General features: G+C 45.1%; 1 protein-coding gene across 5 annotated transcripts in view; it reads right to left on the bottom strand.

Moving 5' to 3' along the window:
• The window catches only part of ZDHHC2 (zinc finger DHHC-type palmitoyltransferase 2), a 735003-nt gene that overhangs the window by 135983 nt on the left and 576472 nt on the right, over positions 1–22548 (bottom strand). For all 5 annotated transcript variants that reach the window (XM_069200622.1, XM_069200616.1, XM_069200600.1 and 2 more), the window contains exons 9-10: positions 12181–12307; positions 9883–9975 (exon numbers count right to left, since the gene is read on the bottom strand). In XM_069200622.1, coding sequence (XP_069056723.1) covers positions 9883–9975; positions 12181–12307 — 220 coding nt within the window. The remainder of the gene's footprint in view (positions 1–9882; positions 9976–12180; positions 12308–22548) is intronic.

Below are 22548 nucleotides of genomic sequence, written 5' to 3' on the forward strand. Positions count from 1 at the left end.
CATACCTTGAGAGGGTGGTCCACCCCCGTTGTTTATGGGCCCGAGGTGTCAGAAGGGAGGAGTGAGGCCAGGAGGTCTCAAAAGGGGTGACCTCCCGGGGCTGGGGCCTCTTTGTACAAACGCTGCGCTGAGATCCCTCCCACCCACCCCACAACTGTGGCAAACCAGGGCTGGATGCATTAGGAAGAAGCGAATAAGCATGTTTGTAGAGATACTTGTTAACATGACTTTCTTTGCAGATGAATGAAGGAGTCGCAAAGCGGAGTTACAGGGCGATCCTAAAGCGTTATAATTATTTAAAAAACCTCCAGGTGGTTATTCCTGGAGCCAAAAGCAATTCCTCAGGCCAATGGGTGGGATGGATCAGACTGGAGTGGGGTGAATTGGACAGGAGTGGGGATAATTAGACTGGAGTGGATTGGAGAGGGTTGGATTGGAATGGGGCATGGTGTACTGGATTGGAGTGGGGTAGATTAAACTGGGCTGGATTGGGGTGGATTGGATTGGTGTGGGCTGGATTGGTGTTGAGTGGACAGGATTGTAGTGGGGTGGATTGTTGTGGATTGTAGTGGTGTGAATTGGGGTGGAGTGGGGCGAATTGTTTCAGATTGGAGAGGGTTGTTTGGGATTGGAGTGGGGCAGGTTGGAGTGGGGCAGATTGTTTTAGATTAAAGTGTGGCAGAATGGAGTGGAGCAGATTGAAATGGATTGGAGTGGGACAGAATGTTTTGGATTGGAGTAGAGCAGATTGGAGTGGAGAAGATTCTATTAGGGTGGATTGGGTGGGTGGATTGGATTGCAGTGAGGTGGATTGGAGTGGGGTGGATTGGGGTGTACTGCAAGATTATGTGTTAAAGCATCATTTCAGAAATTACACACAATAAAGAAACAATGTTGCTTTGCAATATTTAGAACAAGCTAATCGTCATTTTTTTAGAACAGCGCCCACAAGCAAAAAACAAAAGTAAACATGAGGGCAAAGTGAGAAAAGACGACGTGGCTAACCAAAAGAAAGTTAATTATTAAAAATAAAACCTTGCAATTGTATTTGTACTGCTGGGGACGTTTTTGACAGTCACATGCCTTCTGCAGGGCACTAGAAGTTACAAAGAACAAAATAGCACGTCAATCATATCAGGAGCAGCGAACTGGCACTGATTAAGTTGAATTAATCAGTGCTTGGTTCCTACTCCGCACAGATGAACGGATGTGATGCTTGGCCTGTGGTGACAAATTACAAGGCTGTAAAGAAGAGTGCCATGCAAGCCAACAAATGGTAGGGGTCAGGTGGGCTCTGGGCCCTTTACTGTACACAACAGAGTCTTATGCATGCACTCACAGGCTCGACCCTAAAAAATGACAGTACCAGCATGCTTGTTAATGTTGGCTGTAAAATCAGGGCTTGCTCTATCTCATCCTCAAGGCATAGGAAATGGGGACAGCTATATCTCTATCTAGACACCACGTCCATTCTTCCACCACACTACACGCCCAACATGAACATTCTGGTCTATCTCCCAAACCAATGCACAGAGCACCTATGATCACCATTATTAACCATCAACCTTGTAGAACTGAGTGTGGGGGGCTGCTCTGCCTTATCCTACTTATGTCTTACAGTACAGAGCACAGAGGGGCACTATTTACATTGCTTCATTACCTGATATGTCAAGTAGGCCTTATAATTAATCACAAACTGTCCTGGGAGAGGCAGTAGCAGCGTGGTGCTGATGGCAAGCACTTCACGCGTAGTAAGGTTACAAACTGCCTGCCCTCCAATGCCTAGCTAAGTTGTGGCAAAACAGAAGGGAATAGAATCTGGTGACCATGCCAGAAAGAGGAAAACTCCCGTCTTAGGGGTGTCTTCGGTGTGCATAATGCGAAACCATTCTCTTTATATTATTTCATTTAATCGTTTAGTAACTTAAAGGCCTGTTAAAATAAACCATGTGTGAGATATGTTAGATGTCTGTCCTTAGAGAGCCATAAGAGCACTCTAACAGTGAGAGAAAGGGCATATGAGGTGATGTAAACAGACTTTTATGTGACACAAGAGCCTTTATTCCCAAATGGCTAGCACATGACTATTTTGCATGTCGTTTTAACATAAATAATCCTGACATGAAACAATTTAATTGATTTCAATTAAAGTAGAAAACATTCCCCTAATATTGGCCAGAGCTGACAATGCTTTCCAGATCTGTATATGTTGCGACATTAAAAGAAATTATTGAACATATAAACATAATTACACTTTTGTGGTACAGTTTAGTGAGTTTTGCATAGTACTGCTTTGCATATTGCCCTGTGTAAAAATGTGCACTTGGTGGTGGAAAAATATAAACACCTCATAACAGTGTGTGGAAAAAAATATGTTACTGAAAGACCCCTGCTCACTAGCGCTCCACCTAGGCATGTTAGTAGGAGCACGCATTCTTGGATCACCTCTCTCATTTTCATAGAATGAAATACTCCACTGAGATTTGAGGCAAAGGGTTCATATAATTAAGGTAAGTCCACGTGGCTCTCACTCTTAAGGGTTGCACAGATATATGCAGCTGCTTAATTTACTATTAGAAAGATTTGCAGCCTTTTCTGTCCCACTGGTCTAGGAAGATGGAGAGCGAATATGCAAGCAGCGCAAATGCCTGTGGTTAGCGGAGCAGGACAGTTGCTCTCACCAAGCTATGAATGTTGTGCTGCCTTTTTAAGAAGAACATGTGCCAGGCCCAGTCAGCCATCGACAAACTGCAAGACGAGAGGCCTGCAAGCCAATGAGTGGGTAGCCCCTCTCTCTCACACGAGATCTTGACACTCCAGAGCAAGAAAGTGAATAATAATAGGCTGAAGCAACTCGGGTCACAGCTTCCGAGGCTAGGGTCTGACTGGTTGCTTCATCTATTGCAAAATGTGTCGAATCTGGTAGCTGATATTGAGTCAGATCTAGGCTGGCCCCAGAGAAATATGCTGAACTTCTCCCTTTGTAATTTGGTGGCACAGTGACACATTTAACTGCGCCCCCAAGTTGTCAGCTTTCCGATGGGAAACATCAACCTGCAGACGCTGAGGGGCCTTTCTTATTTTCAGTTCCAGTTGTGCTCAATACAAAGGCCCCATTTAAAGAGCTATCAGCCCCCCTTTTGCTGAGTATCAACCTGGTTGGGAGTTATCTGGAGCCTAACACCTATATGCCAATGCAATTAAGGGAAAGAAGGGTACATAGCTTGTTGTCACTTCACAAGTAGCTAAGAGAAACTATGATCTGGAGGCAGGTTTTTGACTTTAGTCAACCCCTGAATGTAAGAGATATGCATGCACTGTAGAATGACAGCTGTATCGGAATGTATGCCCAATTACGCTAATACATAGTTAATTAGCACTTACTAATTTATTTTAATTTAATTTATTTTATAGCACTTCTCATCCCAATGGTCTGTTTCAGAGCGCTTTACAGCACACACATTATAGACAGACAATAAATCATACAAATATGTGACTGAATTAGTGTTCAGGAGGTGCTACATAAGATAATAAGGGTTACAAGGCATAGGTGGTCCATATCATCTATACTGTTAGATATTATATGTTAAGAGTGCATGATCTGGAGAAACACAAAATGAGAATTTACAATTGAATGCATTGATTGGGGTTTTCTATACTAATAAGATGTTATTACTACCCAAAGAACCAAACAAAAAAAAATATGAAGCAAAGATTGACAACAAAACAATAGGGGACCTAGTACAGCGCCACTTTCCTTGCGCCCCTTAGCACCCCCCTACAGCCACCATGTGTGTGCCGTATTTAAAATACGGCACACCATGACGCAGGGTAGGGGGCAATAGCATAATTTTTTGGATGCTATTGATGTACTCTGCAGGAGTAGCGCCAAAATGTTGGCACTACTTCTGGAGAGTACATAGGGGCCCATTAGAAATAATGAATGCCCCTTTTAACGCCTGCTCTGGGAGGCGTTGAAAGTACTGAAAAAAATGGCACAAGGAAATCTCTTAGATTTCCTTGTGTCATTTTTTGACCCCCCTAACGGGGGAACACCCCCCTTGCATACATTATGTCCAGTGCAGGAATAATGTGGCTCAAGGGTTTACAAAGTGGCGCAATGCATGCATTGCACCACTTTGTAAATATGGTGCAGGGAAAATGCCACTTTAGCGCTGCATAGGGTAAACAAAATGACGCTATGGTGGCGCTAAGGGCTCTTAAATCTGTCCCTACGGTTCTAAACCCAATAAGGCTCTAAACTCATCTTGCAATTTGTAGGCAGTTCCTTGATGTTGGGCTATATTAGAAGAATTGCAACTTATGAACTGAATGTAACAAAAAAGTTCCCTGTGACAAAAACCATAACGCCTTGAGCTATACACATAAAATACAAATCTGTGATCTACGCTACGTTATGAGTCAAAACTGTGACTAGGGAAAACAGAAATGTCTTCTGCAAGTGCATTAATTGCCAGAGACATTTACCATCAATATTATCTCCTGGAAATTGCTGGGCACATATACATATATCTCTATAGTATGTGCCTTAGCCTGATAAGATATTTTAAAATGCAGCCTCTTTGTGACCATTCAAGCCAGAACAGATTTACTGTCACACTTTTTCTTGTTGCCAATTGGTGGAAGAGTTTAAATTATATATATATGTACAATTGCGCCATTGTGTGAGCTGAACAACTTTTAATATGTTTTCGGAAAACAAACAATAACTGGGAATGTAGTGAGAGAACTATTTTGGCTATATGGGAGTTGGAGAAATTTACCAACTGGAGTGCAAAATATAACATGCTGGTTATAAATTTCATATAATGCCTCCCACAGATGTTATATGTTGTGCCACAATTCCAAGAATGCCTCCATGTGGATAAAGGGAAGACTAAGGATAATGGGGTATGTCATTACATGAAGCTTGCTGAAATAAATGAAGTTTGCTTAAAAGAACTACCGGGAGTGAAGCGTTTCTCTTGGTTAAAAAAAATAATATATATATATATATATATATATATATATGTATATATATATATATATACACACACACACACACATTTATATATATATATATATATATATATATGAAGTCGGACGCTGTCTTTCATTACTAAGCACCACTTAACTCTACCCTCTTTCTGCTGCCACTGACCCCCAATTTATGGATGTTCACCAAGTAAATCTTTTTTCATTTCTAGCAATGTAAACCGCACATCTGTACACCACCATTGGCAAAGATGCAGTAAGATCTGATCAGAACACACAGACAGAACAAGGGAATTTAGATATGCTGGCCTTGCAAAATGAAAGCTGTGGTTGCTAATGGCTAAAATCCATACAAAAGAGTTCTGTTCTAGAAAAATAAATGCTGGTGGCATCCACCAACAACCAACAACACAAACTCAGTGTCGTCTTAAGGATTTTTGGGGCCCCAGGCAAGAAATATTTTGGGGCCCCCTGTTCATAAAAACTTTGAATTTGACTACACACTTTTATGCTAATTGCAGCCCACATGAAGCTAAACAAAGTTTGGTAAACGGTTTTCACACAAAACAGTTCAAACATGTCTTTCTAAGGTCCCCACATATCCTTAAGATGACCGTGCGCAAGGAGAAACAGAGGTAGAGCTAGGCAGAGAAGAGAGGTTCAGCTATAGCAAAAGAAATAGGTAAGCCTGGGAGAGAAACAGTTTAAGAAGGTGGGGATCCTGAGCAATTGCCCACTTTGTGCATGCCTTAAAATGTCTTTACACAAATTACGTACTGATTGCAACACAAGCAGTAGACTGACAAAAAGTAATTGGTGGCATTTTAATACAGATTCAATCACCCTCTCAATCAAACTTTTTTTTGTAATTTACTAATTTACTAATTGATGAAAGCGGTTTTAGAATAATATGGAAAGAACCTAACAGATAAACAGACCAACCACTACTCTCCAAACCTACTTCCACCATACAGAAATTATTGGTGCGGATGCAATATATTTCGGCATACTTGTAGATATACTCAAAGGACAGAAGGCAGAACCTTTCAGACCATTAGTGGATCTGCTGTGCTTAGTACATTTCAAGTAACTTATTATATAGGACATTAAGGCCCTCATTCTGACCCTGGCGGATACAATCCGCCAGGGCCAACGGGCACGGGAGCACCGCCGACAGGCCGACGGTGCCCCTAAGGGCATTCTGACCGCGGCGCTAACGCCGCGGTCAGACAGGGAAAACTGGCGGTCTCCCGCCAGTTTCCCGCTGCCCTGGGGAATCCTCCATGGCGGCGCAGCATGCTGCGCCGCCATGGGGATTCCGACCCCCTTCCCGCCGGCCTGGCTCTGGCGGTTCTTACCGCCAGAACCTGGCCGGCGGGAACGGGCGTCTTGGGGCCCCTGGGGGCCCCTGCAGTGCCCATGCCCATGGCATGGGCACTGCAGGGGCCCCCTAACAGGGCCCAACTAGGCTTTTCAGTGTCTGCGATGCAGACACTGAAAAGCGCGACGGGTGCTGCTGCACCCGTCGCACGCCTTCCACTCCGCCGGCTCGATTCCGAGCCGGCTTCCTTGTGGAAGGCGCTTTCCCGCTGGGCCGGCGGGCGATCTGAATCAGATCGCCCGCCGGCCCAGCGGGAAAGTCAGAATACCCCTCGCGGTCTATTGACCGCGGGGCGGTATTCACGCGGCTTCCGACGGGCGGGCGGCAACCGCCGCCCGCCTAGGTCGGAATGACCACCTAAGTCTGTTCCTTAATCAGACTCAAAAGACCACAGGCAGCCAATGTGGTTTCTGATATAGCAATAATTTCAGGTTTAAGTTTCGTAAAGAGGCCCAAGGACAGCTCTTTAATTATTGTTAGTATTTCATAGGCTGTGAAGCTTTTCAAAGATGGCTAGCAAAACTCTGTGGAAAACAAACACATGAGTGAAGTGGCTTAATAAGGTCACACAACTCTGCAATAATATTCCTTTCTATTTCCATGTATAAGGTAGCGATACTGAATCCTTAAAAACATGTAATGTTTCATATATTTTTCCCAGGATGCATTGTACAACATGGCAGACTACTATACTGCTTATAAATTCTGCGTCCAATTTCCCAGTGCTGGAGTTACACGAGTACAACTCTACAGGCCATTGTGTTGAAAAGGAGTCTAGCTCATGTGCATTACAAAAAACAGAGACCTTGACTGAACATTGAGTTTCACCAACTTAGGTTATTACCGGTATTCTATTGGTGACAGTCTTCTTCTATGCACTGCTCATGAGGAGATGGACTCACGTTTTTTTCTCTATACAAGCTGGCCATTATCGGATGTGATAATTATCCCAAGTGATAATCCAAAGTGTTTGGAATTTATTGGCTGTGATAATCATAGTCAATCATTATTTTCTTATGGCAGGACCAGACTGGGGAACCAAAAGCATCCCTGGCGAAGGGTGCTCAAGCTAGTCCTGCTCCCCTCCTCTCCTCCTCTCTCTTTTTCTCTCTGTTCTCTCATGTTCTTTTCATCCCTCTCTTTGACTCTCTCACTTGATCCACCTGTGCCTGCTGCAATTCATTTAACAGGGCTGGGGAAATATACAGAGGTGCCAGCAGCAGCATTGGGCCTTCAAACCCGGCCTCCAATTGCTCCAGCTCACCTGGAAAATGCCTGGTGGAATAAAATGCCAGTCCAGTCTTGTTAAACACACTAAAAAAACAATGTTCCGGTGATTAACCTGCACAATTTTTCCAGTTAAACTGTGGCAGGTTTGACATGCTTACATACAGTATACTAGGGGCAAATTGCAGGGGTGTGTTGTTAACCCCAACATTCATAATTCTATGTGTGGCAATGGAAAATATGTTTGAAGCAAACATCCTATTAGAGACAGTGTGCCTCTTAAATGAGCTTACTGAATTGTTGCCAGGTCGTCTCATCACACAAGGAACTTGTTAAAATATATTAGTTCAAAGAACCAAATGAGATACTTGTGCTCCCTCCTATTCAATGCAATCCAAACAAAAGACTCCCACAACGAAGTACACTATTTTTTCTACTGATGCAAATCACTAAACACCCCATATTGATGTTGAATGTCCATATAGTAAGTAATTAGTTGAGTGTGTGTTGCACGTAAGCATTTTGCAAGTGCAAATGTTTCCCTTTTGGCCTGTACTGCTTTTACAATTGGAAAATGCTTTAGTGCACCTGTTTCCAGTCCTCCTTTCCTTCCAAAACATACCTGGTTCCCTACAATTTAAATAGTGTGGAGGTAGAATTTAAATCTTACCTGCACACTATTATCTGGTTATCAACGTTATATCTTTAATCTAATGTACTGGTACAAAACAGATAAACTAGAAGTATTTCAGTTATGTGTAAATACTGTATTTCATACTACTCTAGGTAGAGTATTCACATCTGTAAATCTAGTGGTGTAAATCTATTCATATGTAAATCTACTACTGTACCTAGCAGTAACGTTACACTTTTTTACTATTCTCTATTTCTGAGCATAAAGTTACTCATATGTCTCCATATAACAGCAGTCTCCTGGTGTAGCCGCCTAGACTAGGATTTATGAGTGTAAATGACTAGTGAGAACTTTTCACAAGTATGCGGAGGTCGCTGACGTGAGGAGAATTCGATATGGTAAAATATTGTAGATGTATTACATTTTATTAAACTTAAAATTAAAAAAATATGTATATTAGTATAAAACACCAATGTGAAGTAATTTTATATATTTATTTTAAATGTAGGATAATTAAATGAAATGTTGCAGCACATTAACTTGAATGTATATTAAATAATTACTTTAAATACATTTAATTAAATAATGTCCCTAAAAATAAAATAAAAAGATTTCCCAATATTATTTTTTGATTTAATAGCTGTGAAAGTTTATTAACAATTATGTATACAATTACTTTGAAATAATAACACTTTAAGTGTTAAACCGTATTAAAATGTTATTATTAAATAACTTCATTTTAATAATTGAATAACTATTTATTAATTAAATATGTTTTTCAACTAAATACAATTTATATATTTTGGAAGATGAATATGTTTTATTTATTTAGCATAATTTATGCAGGGTGCTATTTCAATAAATTACTTTCATTATTTTCTATGTGAGTGTGTTTGGTACCTGTCAGTGGCCATGTGTGGTGTTGGTCTTACTCCTGGAGTCCATTTACTACTTCTTGTGAGTTCTTTTTGGCTGTTGTTACTTTAGAATTGCAGTTTGTGAATAGCAAAGGGCTTACTCTTTGGAAGAGTGTGTTTTGCTTTTGCATGTCCCTTCCCAAGCCCCTCCATATCGCTCCCAAAATCCCTCACATTTTCCAGCCACTCCAAATATACCTCCTACACTTACGACTAAAACTCAGACCTATGGGTGCAGAGATCGCCACATACAAATGATAAAACAGGCGAAGGTCTCTCCAGGTAGGTTTCTATATGTAGTTTTGGAATTGCGTTTAGTATTAACTGGGTATGACTATTACAGTACTGCTAAAAGTTGTTTAAAAAAAACACAGTTTGCCTATAGGCCGCTTCTAATTGTTTTAAAAATGCATACAACTTTGTAATAGATAAGCGGATTATTCACGAGTTTTTATATCAGTCTTGCGACAGATGTATGGATTTTTAAAGTCCGATTTGACTCAGCGCTTATGATTCAGGAAAAGAAAACAGGTCAGAAGAACAAGCCAATATATTAATAAGCTAAAAATGAGTGTACCTACCGTTGTTTAAAAGCAAATTACGACAACCAGATGCAAAACCGGCGACTCGAGTTAACACAGGCTAAATGCATTTGCACAGAAGCCCAGGCCTATGCTCCCATCTCCCTTAGCGCTATGTGCATTAATCGGAAATGACAGTGTAATTACATTTTGGCTGCTGGGTTATTTCCCCCCGGCGTGGATGGCTGTTCAGGATCTTGGTTTACAAGACAAGTTGGAAAGGAGCACCCGTCCCCTAGACTGAAAACAAAATGAGAAAAATATCATTAGAACACGCTCGTGGGCAGTTTGACCTCACATCACTCGAGTAAACGCATTTTCATTCCTCCACTCAACTGTTCTACTCCTATGGCCCCTCTAGGTCTTTGATTTGTGATGTTCTTGCTTAATCAGTCCGCAGCCCACCAAAACATGACTTTAACATAGTTGCATTACCATGCTAAGAAACCTGCTCGCAGATCCCACTTTCACTGGAAAACAACCTTTCCTTCAAATGCAAGCGGGTCGGTTTACAAACTATTTACACTCCTAAATGGAAAAGAGACACCAAAAGGACTTTCTGAGAGCAATCCACTATCACGGTGTATTGTCCTTATTGCGAAGACCCTGATTGCCAGTAGTAGAATTTAGCCAAGAGTGGTAACTCTGAGTGAAATTGAACCAGTTGCAATTCAAAGTCTTTCTTGACCTGGTGTTATCGGGTCCGCAAACTATGAACCTGATAATCCCAGGCCTGGAGATTCCGGGCCCTGTAAGGAGCTACAGGGGTGGTGGGAAGTGTCAGAGCTCATCCGCCATCCGACCCCTATCGCAGCACAAGGTTTAAAAAACAAAGCTCCTGGGACATGCAGAATTCTGCCTTGACCCTCCTCCCCCCCCCCCCCCCCCCCCCAACTACCACCTCAACACCCACCAGTCCACCTGCTCACCTTTTTGGCCTCCTTGGAGCTGTTGAAATATGTCAGCAGTTTTCTCCCTTGAAGAACTACACGCAAAAGGACCCCCATATCCCCCTGTCCTTGTGGTCATTTCCCCTTCAGGGGAAAAAGCTTGTAATCACCAGTTTTTGCTGTCGAGATACTGTTCGAAATTGAGGATTCTCACAATTTGGTATCTCTGCACCAGGTCCTCAGTCTAGGGGTAGAACGGGGCAAGTCGTTCTATGGGGCAGGAGGGGCTGGCCATGCATAATGAGCTTAATGGTATTTCTAGATCTTCGTCTTCAGCTGTGCCCTAATAGAGTGCTTGATTTGTAAAATAATAAGTGCTGGGCCCAGCGTTTTACTCTGATGCCCATGACAAGCGCTATTAAATGAGGGGGGTGATGAACCAGGGTTGTAGATTCTTAATGCATGCTTCTTTCATCCACCATCAGACACAACCCGCCCCTTTATTTCACTCTTTTACGTTCTTTTCCTCTGTGCTTCCTTTCTTTGTCACTGTTTTTTCTTCTCCTCCATTTTCCTTTTGTGTCATTACTCTCTTTTGCTCTGGGTGAGGGTCTCATGTGAAAAAATAATTGCTGGTGGGACCCCACTGAAACCACAAATTAAACTCTTGCCATTAAAGCAAGAACATCAGCCTCAGCTAAATTTCAACCTTGTTTTACAATATTTGGCGAATTTCCATCTTTCCGCAAAGTATTCCAGGGCTGAAGTTAGACTAGTACATAAGCCCAGTGAACCATTTGCACTTCCCCGATACATTCTAGGACATGAGTTGAAATATTAAATTAGTTCGTCCAGCTCCTGCAAAACCTCTCCTGCAGAGGGGGTGAAAATCACGGTAAGAAACTCGCCAGCTATTCAACACAAGCGCTCTTACCTCTTCCTGTGTATTCACAAACCTTTAGCATGTTGAGTGCTACCCTGGAAAAGCAAGAAACTCTAAAGTTGTTAAAGGCAGGAGTGAGAAGGAAACAACCCCAAGTTTGGATGTGGTTTCTTCAGAGTTTAAATAATTTTCCTGTTTAGAATAAAGTGAAGGGCAATTTCCCGTTTCGGACAGTCAGCAAATTGTCCGCTGATCTAGATATGCAACGAAACTGCAATACTTCTATGCGAACCCCTATAAAGTCCATAATTATGAGTGGCCTGTAATTTCGTTGAGATTGGGAACATATTTGACTAGGCCCACTGGAGCTTTGAGTTGTGGTCTTTCCCACGGTTCCAGCAGATGAAATCTGTGTATGAAACACTAAGGGGGAAATATACAGCGGGGAGAATTCTTTCATCTCGTGGCATTCACAAAAAAAGTCATAATTCCTGGTATTTCCAGTCCCTCGAATTACCGGATCACGGAGATCGGTAACCCAGGAGCAGGAAAATAACAGTGATGGGTACTCGTCCACGAAGTCAAAGTCGTCCATCACCGAAACTTATATAAGACAATCTACGTTCAATCTCTAGTTGCAAGGCTCTTAAATATGTTTTACTTGATACTTACCTTGTGAAAACCGGCAACAACCAGTATTTCTTTTCATCGCCGAACACCTGTCGAAGATTTTTTCTGAAGCCCAAGCTGAAGCCGTTCTTGTCAATACCATGCCGAAATATGGGTGTCCTGAATGCCTCTAAGAGCAAAAAAATGACAGTTTTCTCCTATTATTTTTAGACCTGCAGATTTCAAGCTACATTTATAAGGTAGATTTAAAGGCTAAATACAGATTTCAGTCAGCAATGTCACCATGCGGCCTAGGGAGAAAGTGGATCTCCAACTGTGCAAAGTATAGCGTGCAGGAGCCCGGATGTTTTGCACACTACACAGCTGTTACCCTCCGCCGGGAGCGCGGGGGAGGGCCAATGCATTCGTGGGAGCAGGACATTCTTAAGTAGGAGATGGCCTTTGAATGAGTGTAGCACAATCTTAAACTTCCCCACAATTACACATTTTTTTCATCATGCTCTGCATCAATTTAGCGCCGAATGAAAGAATAATTTATGCAACATAAAAATGAGCTGCATGTATGTCAATGCTCTGCTCAGTAAGGAACACCTGCTTTTTAACGTCAATTGTTGGAGGTAAAGATTCAGAATATTCCCATGATGTGATCTAAAACTACCCTGAAAAATGGCCACCAGTTGCGTCTCTAGATTAGGGGTGGGCAATATATTCCACTCCGTGGGTGGAGGTGGCAGAGTTTTGGCCACTCTGCAATACGCAGAGTTTCGGCACAATTCCGCCAACCACTGCATGGTGGAGTTTTTTCCCATTCTCAGCTCACAAATGACAAGTTGGTGAGAACAAGCGAGTTTTGGCATCTCCTAGCTCAATTTTCAGTTGCTCGGAGGTCGCTTGGCGAGATTTCTCCAACATGGGCAGTCATGGGAGGTTGTAACCATTTGCAGTCATAAAGTTGCTGCTCGATTAGAAAAATTAGAGGGAGATTTATGAAAAGTGGCACTACACCTAGTGCAGCACCACTTTTCTTGCACCCCTTAACGCCCCCCTAATGCCACCATGTGTGCACTGTATTTGAAATACGGCGCACCACGGAGGTAGTTAGGGAACTAGAGTCATATTTTTTTACGCTGGTTCGATGCTTTGCAGGACTAGCGTAAACATTTTTAGAACTAATCAGGAAAAGCACCCAGAGGCCCCTTAAAACCAATGGGAGCCTCCTTTTAACGCATTCTTTGAACAGATGTTAAAAATCCTGGAAGAAATGAGACAAAGCAATCTTTTAGATTTCTTTGCACCATTTTTTCGGCCCACCTAACGGGGGAATCCCTCCCTTGCATACATTATGCCTGGCGCAGGCATAATGTGGCTCAAGGGGTTACCAAGTGGTGCAATGCATGCATTGTGCCACTTTGAAAATGTGGTGCAGCATTTTTGGGTTTCCAGTGCCACATATGCGTAAAAAAGAAATTACGTGAATGTGGCATTGGAATTACGCTAGGCCCTCTTTGACCTGGGCCTTACTCTAGCGGCAGCAAAATTAACTCCAGAAGCTGTGCCCTCTGGCCACATGGTGTCAATGAACTCCTGGTGCTAAATCATATCATGAGCGGTGCAACGTGCCCATCCGCTGAATTTTTTTGCAACTTCACGGAATTCCGTGGAGTTAAGCTTTGCAAGTTCCACGCAGGCCTACACTAGATACTAGTTTGGGAGGGGACGGCACACAAGGAGCTACAAATACAATGAATGATGGTTAACACTGTGTGCATCTGTGTATGTATATCATTTACATATATATTTATGCAAAGTAATTTTCATTTTTAAGCAAACTGTGAATTCAACTTTGCAATGTAGAACGGGCTGTAGTCTTCAAAATGTCCCAATCACTTCAGTTTTCCTCTTCACACCACTATCTTCTGCATTCTCTTTGAAAAATACGTGACCCTTTTTTCCCCTCATTTCTTTTTGAAACACAATTTGCATTTCACACCTCATTTCAGCACCTTCTTTTCACTCTTTCCTGCACATACCTCCTTGCTTCTCCTTCACTTCACCATCTCCGCCCACAATGAACCGACTCACCTGTAAGCACTGCATTTTCTTTAACGTTCGCTCTCTCAATATTTTGACAGTTCTGTACCTCCTTCCCACACTTTCATTCAATTATATTTGGCAAGCCCAGAGGTGGGCGAGTCACTGAAACTTCAAGCTAGGCTCAAGCCTGAAACCTGCTTCTAGCTCAGCTCGAGGTCCTGTTGGAATCTTGAGCTCATAATGAGCTTAGCTTTCATGTGCCTGCCTGCATCCCTCTACCAAAGATGTATTGTTACAGACAGAGCTGCCACCCAGGTTTGAGTCTCGGCGCTGGCTCAACCCACTGTGTTTTTTAGCACATCACTTAGGGGGTCATTACGAGTTTGGTGGTGGCAGTCATATCGCCGATGGCCCGGCAGCGAAGACTGCCAAATTATGACCATGTTGGTGTTCCCAACAGAACACAGCCAAACTACCACCAGTACTGCCAGTGGGGTCAGGCCGCGGCAGACAGAAGTGGGCACCTTCAGACCGTCTGGGGCCATGTTTCTGCCAGACACATCACAAGGCTGCACACCACCAAGGTTTTCGCCGTGGTTGCGCTGCCACCAAAGCCCTGGGGGAAACCCACAGAATAAAAGGAGACACTCACCTTTAGGAAGCCATACTCGTCCAAAGCCGCCATTGAACCTTGAACTCAAAGTCCTCCCACTGCTCCTGCTCGCACAACGACTTCAGAACCAGCAACAACGACGAAGACAACAACCCTAAATACACCCACCTAGCACACCCCGGAGGGAAAGGCATTAGTACACATGCACACACAACACATGCAGTCGGGACGGCTTGTGATGGCCACACACTCATGTAACCACATACCCATGTGAACACACACACACACACCTACATAACATACTACACACATACTAGCACACCCAAACTACACACACCAGGGCCAACAACACGTGCCATACACACACCAATCCGCACACACACATCACCACCACATTCTAACACAATCATACACAACACCACCGGGTCACAGAATGACATCACAACCGCAACTTAACAAATGCTTCAGCAAACAATGTCACTTCACACTGACACATGACAACACATGCTGACAACAACATGTAACAACACCACACAACCAATTGACACTACCACACTGCCATACAATGTTCCATATATCACACCATGCCCACACAACACACAACGCATATGACACAGCCATCACCACACACATGGATGCACACACAACAACCATAAAAGGGCACACAACACCACCATAACACATGGCAAGACAAAAAATACACAATTTAGCTACACACATTCATGTGCCAAACACAAAGACATTCTACACACAATATACAGCAATGACAGCGGGACTAATGGCAGGGCCAAACAAACACATTCAACTCAGGCACAACAGCTAGCGCAATCAACACAGACACACACATGTCACACACACACACACACAAACCAAAGCCCATAAACACTTAACAGCCATGCAGAAAGAACGGCAAGACAAGTATGTTGTCATCAAATCCAACACCAGGTTGGGCCAGATGTATTCAGAAGGTCAAATTTTAAAGAAAAAAATAACTATTTATATTCACAAGACCATTGGCCAGTCCAATGTACATGCTGCCAAAGGCACAAATGGCACTTCACTGTGCCCCTACTTGACTCCTGACTCCAAAGTGACCTCCACAGGGTAGGGGCATCAAGGGGACATGCAGACACCTCAGTGTAAGGGAGGGTGGAGGTGGGGTTGGGCTTGAGGGGTGTCCTTGGGCCTGGGTTTAGGAGGGGGGTCCTTAGGCCTGGGTTTGGGTTTGGGAGGGGGATCCTTGGGCCTGCGCTTGGGAGAGGTAAACATCTTGGCAGGTAGAAGGGCATGGGCACTACCAGGGGGCCAGGAAAGGACTAGATTTGGGGAGGGACACAGAGCGCTTGGGTGTATCACGGGGTGGGAGATGGATAGGGAACAGGGAAAACTCTGTGAGGAAATGTTTCTTTGACACACAGGGATGGTCATGGCAAAAGAGTTTGGGAGTGGAGGGAGAGGGAGTGGTTGTAAGATGTGTCTTTGTGGATGACTTGGGTACAAGTGCGTGCGTGGAATGCTTGTGGGTGCTGGGTGTCTGTTGGGTGGGTGAGTGCAGGTGTTTAGATGAGTTGGGAGGAGCGGGGGAGGAGGTGCTGGGAGATGCCATGATGGATGGGTGACTGTCTGTTGGGGTGGTGTCTGCAGTTAAGGTACATGTGCTGCATGTGGGGGTGTCAGTGGTAGTGGTGGCTGTAGATGTGGTGACTGGGGTGGATGTCTTCAGGTCTGCTATTGTGCTGACTGTCGGTAAGATAGGACTGATGGCTGGATCCGTTAATGATGGTGTGATGGTTGCAGGTGTGACTGGTGTAGTGTCTGTGAAGGAGGGGTTTGCGGGGAATCAGTGCAGAGAGTGAATGTTGAGTGTCTGCAGGTGGATGTTACTTGTGTGCATTCTGGTGGTGGGTCTTCTAGTGCTTTTGTTTGTCTGAGTTACTCTTGTCAGTTGAGGTAGATGCATGCCTGTGTGTACGTGTGTTTGGGATGGGTATGGGGAAAGGGGTTTGAGATTGGGAAGAGGTAGGTGGAGGGTGGACAGGAGACAAAGGGACACGGGCTGCCATCCGAGTTGAGGCCATAGCCTGAAAGGATCTCTTTAGGCCACCCATGGCACCGTGAATGCCCTCCAGGAATGCATTGCTCTGTTGTACTTGAGCTGCCAGTCCCTGGATGGCATTCATGAAGGTGGACTGACCCAGAGAGATGGACCTCAGGAGGTAAATAGCCTCCTCACTGAGGGAACTAGGGCTGACTGGGGCAGTGGCAGAGGTGCCTGTGGCAAAGGAGACACCCACCCTCCTGGATGAGTGGGCACGGGCAACTGGGTGGGGAGCTACAGGGAGGGCGGTGGTAGCAAGGGGAGTGATGGACAAAGATGGTGCTGGGGTGGACCCAGATGGGTCCGCCACCACCAGGGAGTGTCCACTAGAAGAGAATTCTGAGGAAGAGGTGGTAGATCCAGTCTCCCCCAAGGCACTCCCCTCACCCTCCATCCCACTGGGTCCCTCAGCATCGCTGGTTCCGGGTCCCTGGGACCCGTGGGCTGCTGCTTTGCCACTCGCCTGTGCCACTTCTCCTTCACCAGACGATGCTGATGCACAAAAAGAGAGAGAGGGGGAAGAAAGAGAAAGATAGGGGTGAAAATGTCAACATATACCTCCTGTAGACACAGTTAAACATGTTCATCTGTGACAATACATATCATGGCTAGGCAATTGCATTTGCCAATACACATTACCTACATCATGTCATTACATGTCACTGTTACCCACTCCTGTATGCCAACCCTCACACCTAAATCAATACCGAAATAGGACTGCACTTCTAGAGTCATCCCCATGATGCCTACCAAAGCCAGTTTAGCTGGCATGGCATGCCCTGGATGATGTATCAAGAGTATACCTGAATGCACATCTTACCTCTCCAAACCCCTTCCACCCATTGGATGTACAGCTGACTGAACACAACACTTCAGACCTCTACAGTAACAACACCTGATAAGTCCATGTCCTCTTCAATATGTCTATTGCTGGGAAGACAACTCCACTCACAGACCACACAGCACCTATCTGTCATATTACATGGCTGGCCACTCAGTACAGTGAAGCCATTATGGAGAACAAATCAGATGTAGCCAATACAAGTCAGACACCCAAACATTTGACATCTGATGTGTACTATGTGAGTCTGTGGAATAGCCATGTGATCAGTCAGGCCCTATCACATAGGCAGAGCAGCTGACACCCAACGCATACATCACTACTCAGCATACTGCTAAGTGCATCTACAATGGGCCATGTACCACATATGACACATCCACTGACTGCAGTGTCATTACAGATGTGCCTCTGAAACACACATATCACATCATGGACCACTACCAATGCCACCACACATGCAGGTACACCAGTTGTACTACACACCATGACAACTCCAGCCTTACACACACCATTCCAATAATGGCAAAACCTGTCACTGAGCCCAGACAACACATATCTCAGAGAGGAAATATTTGCATCCACGATGCACACATGGGCAAACACCACTGGCTGTACACCAATTATACATACCACTACACATAAGACAGCCTGAGGGGACTGCATACAAAATGTGAATCACACCTACACGCCATGTGTCATGCTATGCCAAAACCACTCCTAAGCTGCCACTACCTATTACCCACATCAAGTTGTAATAGTCATAGGCCATCAGATGTGCCCACAGATTGCCATTATGACATGATGTAGGCATTTATCCAACATTGCAGCATAGGAATTGCTAGGGCTTTGTCATACATGCCATATACAGACCATGGTGTCAAATTAGGGATCTCCCAGGGCTCTTGCCACCTCTTATACCATCCCATATATTTAAAGGCCACATCCCCACAAGTATGGCTCCTAGGAATGCATTATCTGTGCAATCAGGCCTCATAAAATTCACATGTATCAGTATCCCAGGTTGGCTACCTACACCTACCCTATAGTCAGCAGACCACCTTAGTATGTCTAGTTAGCTATCGGGCCAATACTCCTGTTCCATGAAGGCCATTCATGTGGTAGAACTGTAATACCAGCCCCACAATCTGTCAATACCAGCTACAGTACATGATGTATATAGTACTGGTGATAAAATAAGAGTCACACAGTAGCAAATACACAGGTAGGCTACACATATGGGAATGGACTGACACCTCTGGGCCACTACTGCAGATAGATGGAACTGTTAATGAACAATGCTTCTGGTGATCCAAACACTCACATCCATTGCATGGCCAGGATGTAGTCAGGCATTTGTCTATGTCATTAGTGCATCTCCACATTACAGACATGGAGAGGTATGGAAATGGGAGATGTACATCCACTGACAGTCAAGCATGGACACACATCTACAACAGATACTCTGCCAGGGTGCCTACTACCCATTTCCAATTGCAGAGAAACATGCAGCATTAACAACAATGTCACAGTACCTGCAGTGTCATTTAAGACCTGGCAAGTCCAGGGATACAGTCAGTACTCACCCCTTTGTGGGTGCTGTGCTGCCCTCAAACGCCCATCCACCCCAGGGTAGGCCACCACCAAAATGTGGGCCATTAGGGGGGTCAGGCTCCGACGGGCACCCCGCCCTCATTGGAAGGACACCCCCAGCTAGGCCTTCGCAGTGTTCCAGGCCCAGTGTCTCAGGTCCTCTCACCACTTGCGACAATGGGTGCTCCGCTGGCTATGGACACCCAGGGTCCGCACTTGTTTGGCGATGGCACGCCATATCCCCTTCTTCTGATGGGCATTTACCTGCATGGGTGACACAGACAGAAGGAGAAAGTCATGTAGACTGGCACCATAAAAACAGCAGTGGAGTATAAACATCAGGCTCATCAAATGCTCACACATGCCCATTGTCACGATTCACACAACCTAACTCTATGCATCCTGCATGCATGTATTCCCTGACTGCTACACTTACACCGTTCACCCTCACACACACCCCATCACACATGACAATGCCATTGGGCTCTCCTTCGCCTCTGGTACCATATACAGCTGTCCATACAGAGGTAGGACCTCTTCCACCAGTTTTTCGACCTCTTCTTGTGTGAAGGCTGTGGCATGATGGCTCCCAGAGACAGTACACAGCAGCTCATGTTGTGGAGGTCTTACTTGCAAGAGTGTCAGTAGTCAAGTGAGCAAGGCTGCAGAAAATGGCGGACCATCACTGCCAGCAGTGATCACCATTGGCCCCAGTCCCCTATAGGCAGCAATGTTAACCAATGAGAAGTTGCACTCGGTTGCAACCGCATACCTCCATGACAACATATGCCGTCGGACTTAGGGCACTTCCATCAGTCCAGTGCATGCAGGACAGGTGGCTGCCATTTTATGTACATGTCATGTCTTCCTGCAGCAAAATGAGTGTGCCATACATGTTTGATGTCCAGAATGCGGAGCAGGCCTATGTTGTGTCATCATGGTTAGGCTTACACATGTGACATGCATGACACAGTGATGTTACATGGCCGGTTGTCTTATGGAGTGCAGGTCCAGATACTCAGAACCTCATAGGCGGTGTAACCATATAGGTATATAGCATGACTACATACATCTCAGTGCAGGATACGTCTGTGTTCTATATATGGCACATTACACATGTGATGTGTGTCACAAACTATTGATCAGGGCCAGAAATGTGCAGCAAGGAGGGTGTCCATGCCACTTCAACATGCCCAATATTGTATGCATCAGCAGTGCGAGGCATGTCTACAGTGTTAGGTGTGTGCAATAAGGATATGTTCAGCTAACATGTGTGAAGTGCATGCCACATTGTACATTCTCTCCTCTCTATCCTAGTTATCCTGTCATGAGGAGATTGAGACATGAACCAGTGTACCATCCGCTAGTGGACCTTGCTGCCCAGGAGGACAGGCATATCATCATGACCTATCATCTGAATCGTCAGACCATCATGGATCTCTGTACCCAGTTGGAGCGAGATCTATTGCCTGCTATACGTAATCACTATGCCATCCCTCCAACAGTACAAGTCCTGTCATTGCCACATGCTCAGAATACAGTGGGCTTGGCAGCAGGGATGTCATAGCCCATGTTTAGTCTTGTGTTGAGGGATGTACTGTGTGCTTTCTTGAAACACCTGGGCAGCTACATCAGATTCCCCCAATGTGCGGATTTGGCCTATGCAAAGGCAGACTTCTATGATTTGGGACACATCCCTCATTTGATAGAGGCTGTAGATGGCACCCATATTGCTTTGGTCCTTCCCAGTGCCAATTAACAGGTGTATACGAACAGGAAAAACTACCACTCCATCAATGTTCAGGTGGTGTGTGTGGCAGACCAGTACATCTCCCTAGTGACTGCCAAATTTCCAGGATCTGTGCCTGATTCCTACATCCTGAGGGGCAGCAATGTCCCCCACATGATGGCAAGACTACACAGGGAGAGGGCTTGGCTCATTGGTATGTATGCATTTTGACGTGTGTATTTCTGTTATGGCACCTGTAATCACTATCTATCCTGTGGCTGTACCTGTATTGTAATAGGTCCTACCTCTGTGCACACAGGTGACTCTGGCTATTCTAACCTTCCCTGGCTGTTGATACTAGTGAGATACCATGCCACGGCAGGGGAACACCATTTCAGTGAGGCCAACGGCAGGACGAGGAGTGTAATTGAAAGGACATTTGGCCTACTGAAGGCCAGATTCAGGTGCCTGGGCGAATCTGGAGGTGCCCTCCTCTACACTCCCCAAAAGATATGCCAGATCATAAGTACCTGCTGTATGCTCCACAATCTAGCCTTGAGACATCGGATACCATTACTAGCTGATGATGGGGAGGCAGCTGGACCAGTAGCTGGTGATGCAGACATGGAAAGTGATGAGGAGGCAGATGAGCACCCCTGCAATGGAAGCCATGGTGGCATTGTGGGCCTGCCACTGCTGCATGATCTCCTGGTGGTATTCCCTCTGCAGCCTTTGGTTTTCCCCCAACATGTTGATGATCTGGCCCATACTGCCCTTTGATCAATGGTATGCTCCCAGGACTTGAGAGATGGCTTCATGGTCAGGTGACTGCCTTGGGTGCCCTGTCCTCTTGCCCACAGGTTCCCTCCCACACCCCAATGCCCCCATATGCCTGTGCCCCTGGCATGGTGTGCCCACTCCCAGTCTCACCAGGACCCTCATTGTGTTGGGTGTGAGGAGTCGACTCAGGTCACTGTACCATGGGACACACTATTGATTGTACAGTCCTTGGGACACAGATTTGGGGACGAAGGTTTGACTGTGATGTTGGTGCCTCAAGGGGGGTGTTTGATGTGGGCAGGGTGAGGAAGCGAGTGGTAGACTGACCAGGGGTCCCAAATGGGTCAGGTAGGTCATCACTGTCCAGATATCCAGCGGCATTGTCCTCACTGGGGCCTTTATCCTGAGGAGGGATAGCAGTCTCAGGTATGCTCTCCATGATGGGTCTGGCAGGGGTACCTGTGGATGGAATGAGAGAGGGTTACATGGTGGAAGTGTGAATGGTTGTCTCTTTGTCTGAAGCATGCAGTGGCTTGACATGATTCCCATCAATGGCAATGACAGGTACAGCATTTCTAGCACAGTTTGTGGAAAGTGGATTGTGACATATACCATGCTGCTCCATAGGTGTTGTGGTCGATCAGGCTTGCTAACTTGTGGTCGGTGGGTGGGTTCTATTCCTGTGTGATGCTTCACATTACAGGTAGCATGTCCAAGACCTTCTC

This window comes from Pleurodeles waltl, chromosome 1_2 (assembly GCF_031143425.1).
Source record: "Pleurodeles waltl isolate 20211129_DDA chromosome 1_2, aPleWal1.hap1.20221129, whole genome shotgun sequence".
Lineage (NCBI taxonomy): Eukaryota > Metazoa > Chordata > Amphibia > Caudata > Salamandridae > Pleurodeles > Pleurodeles waltl.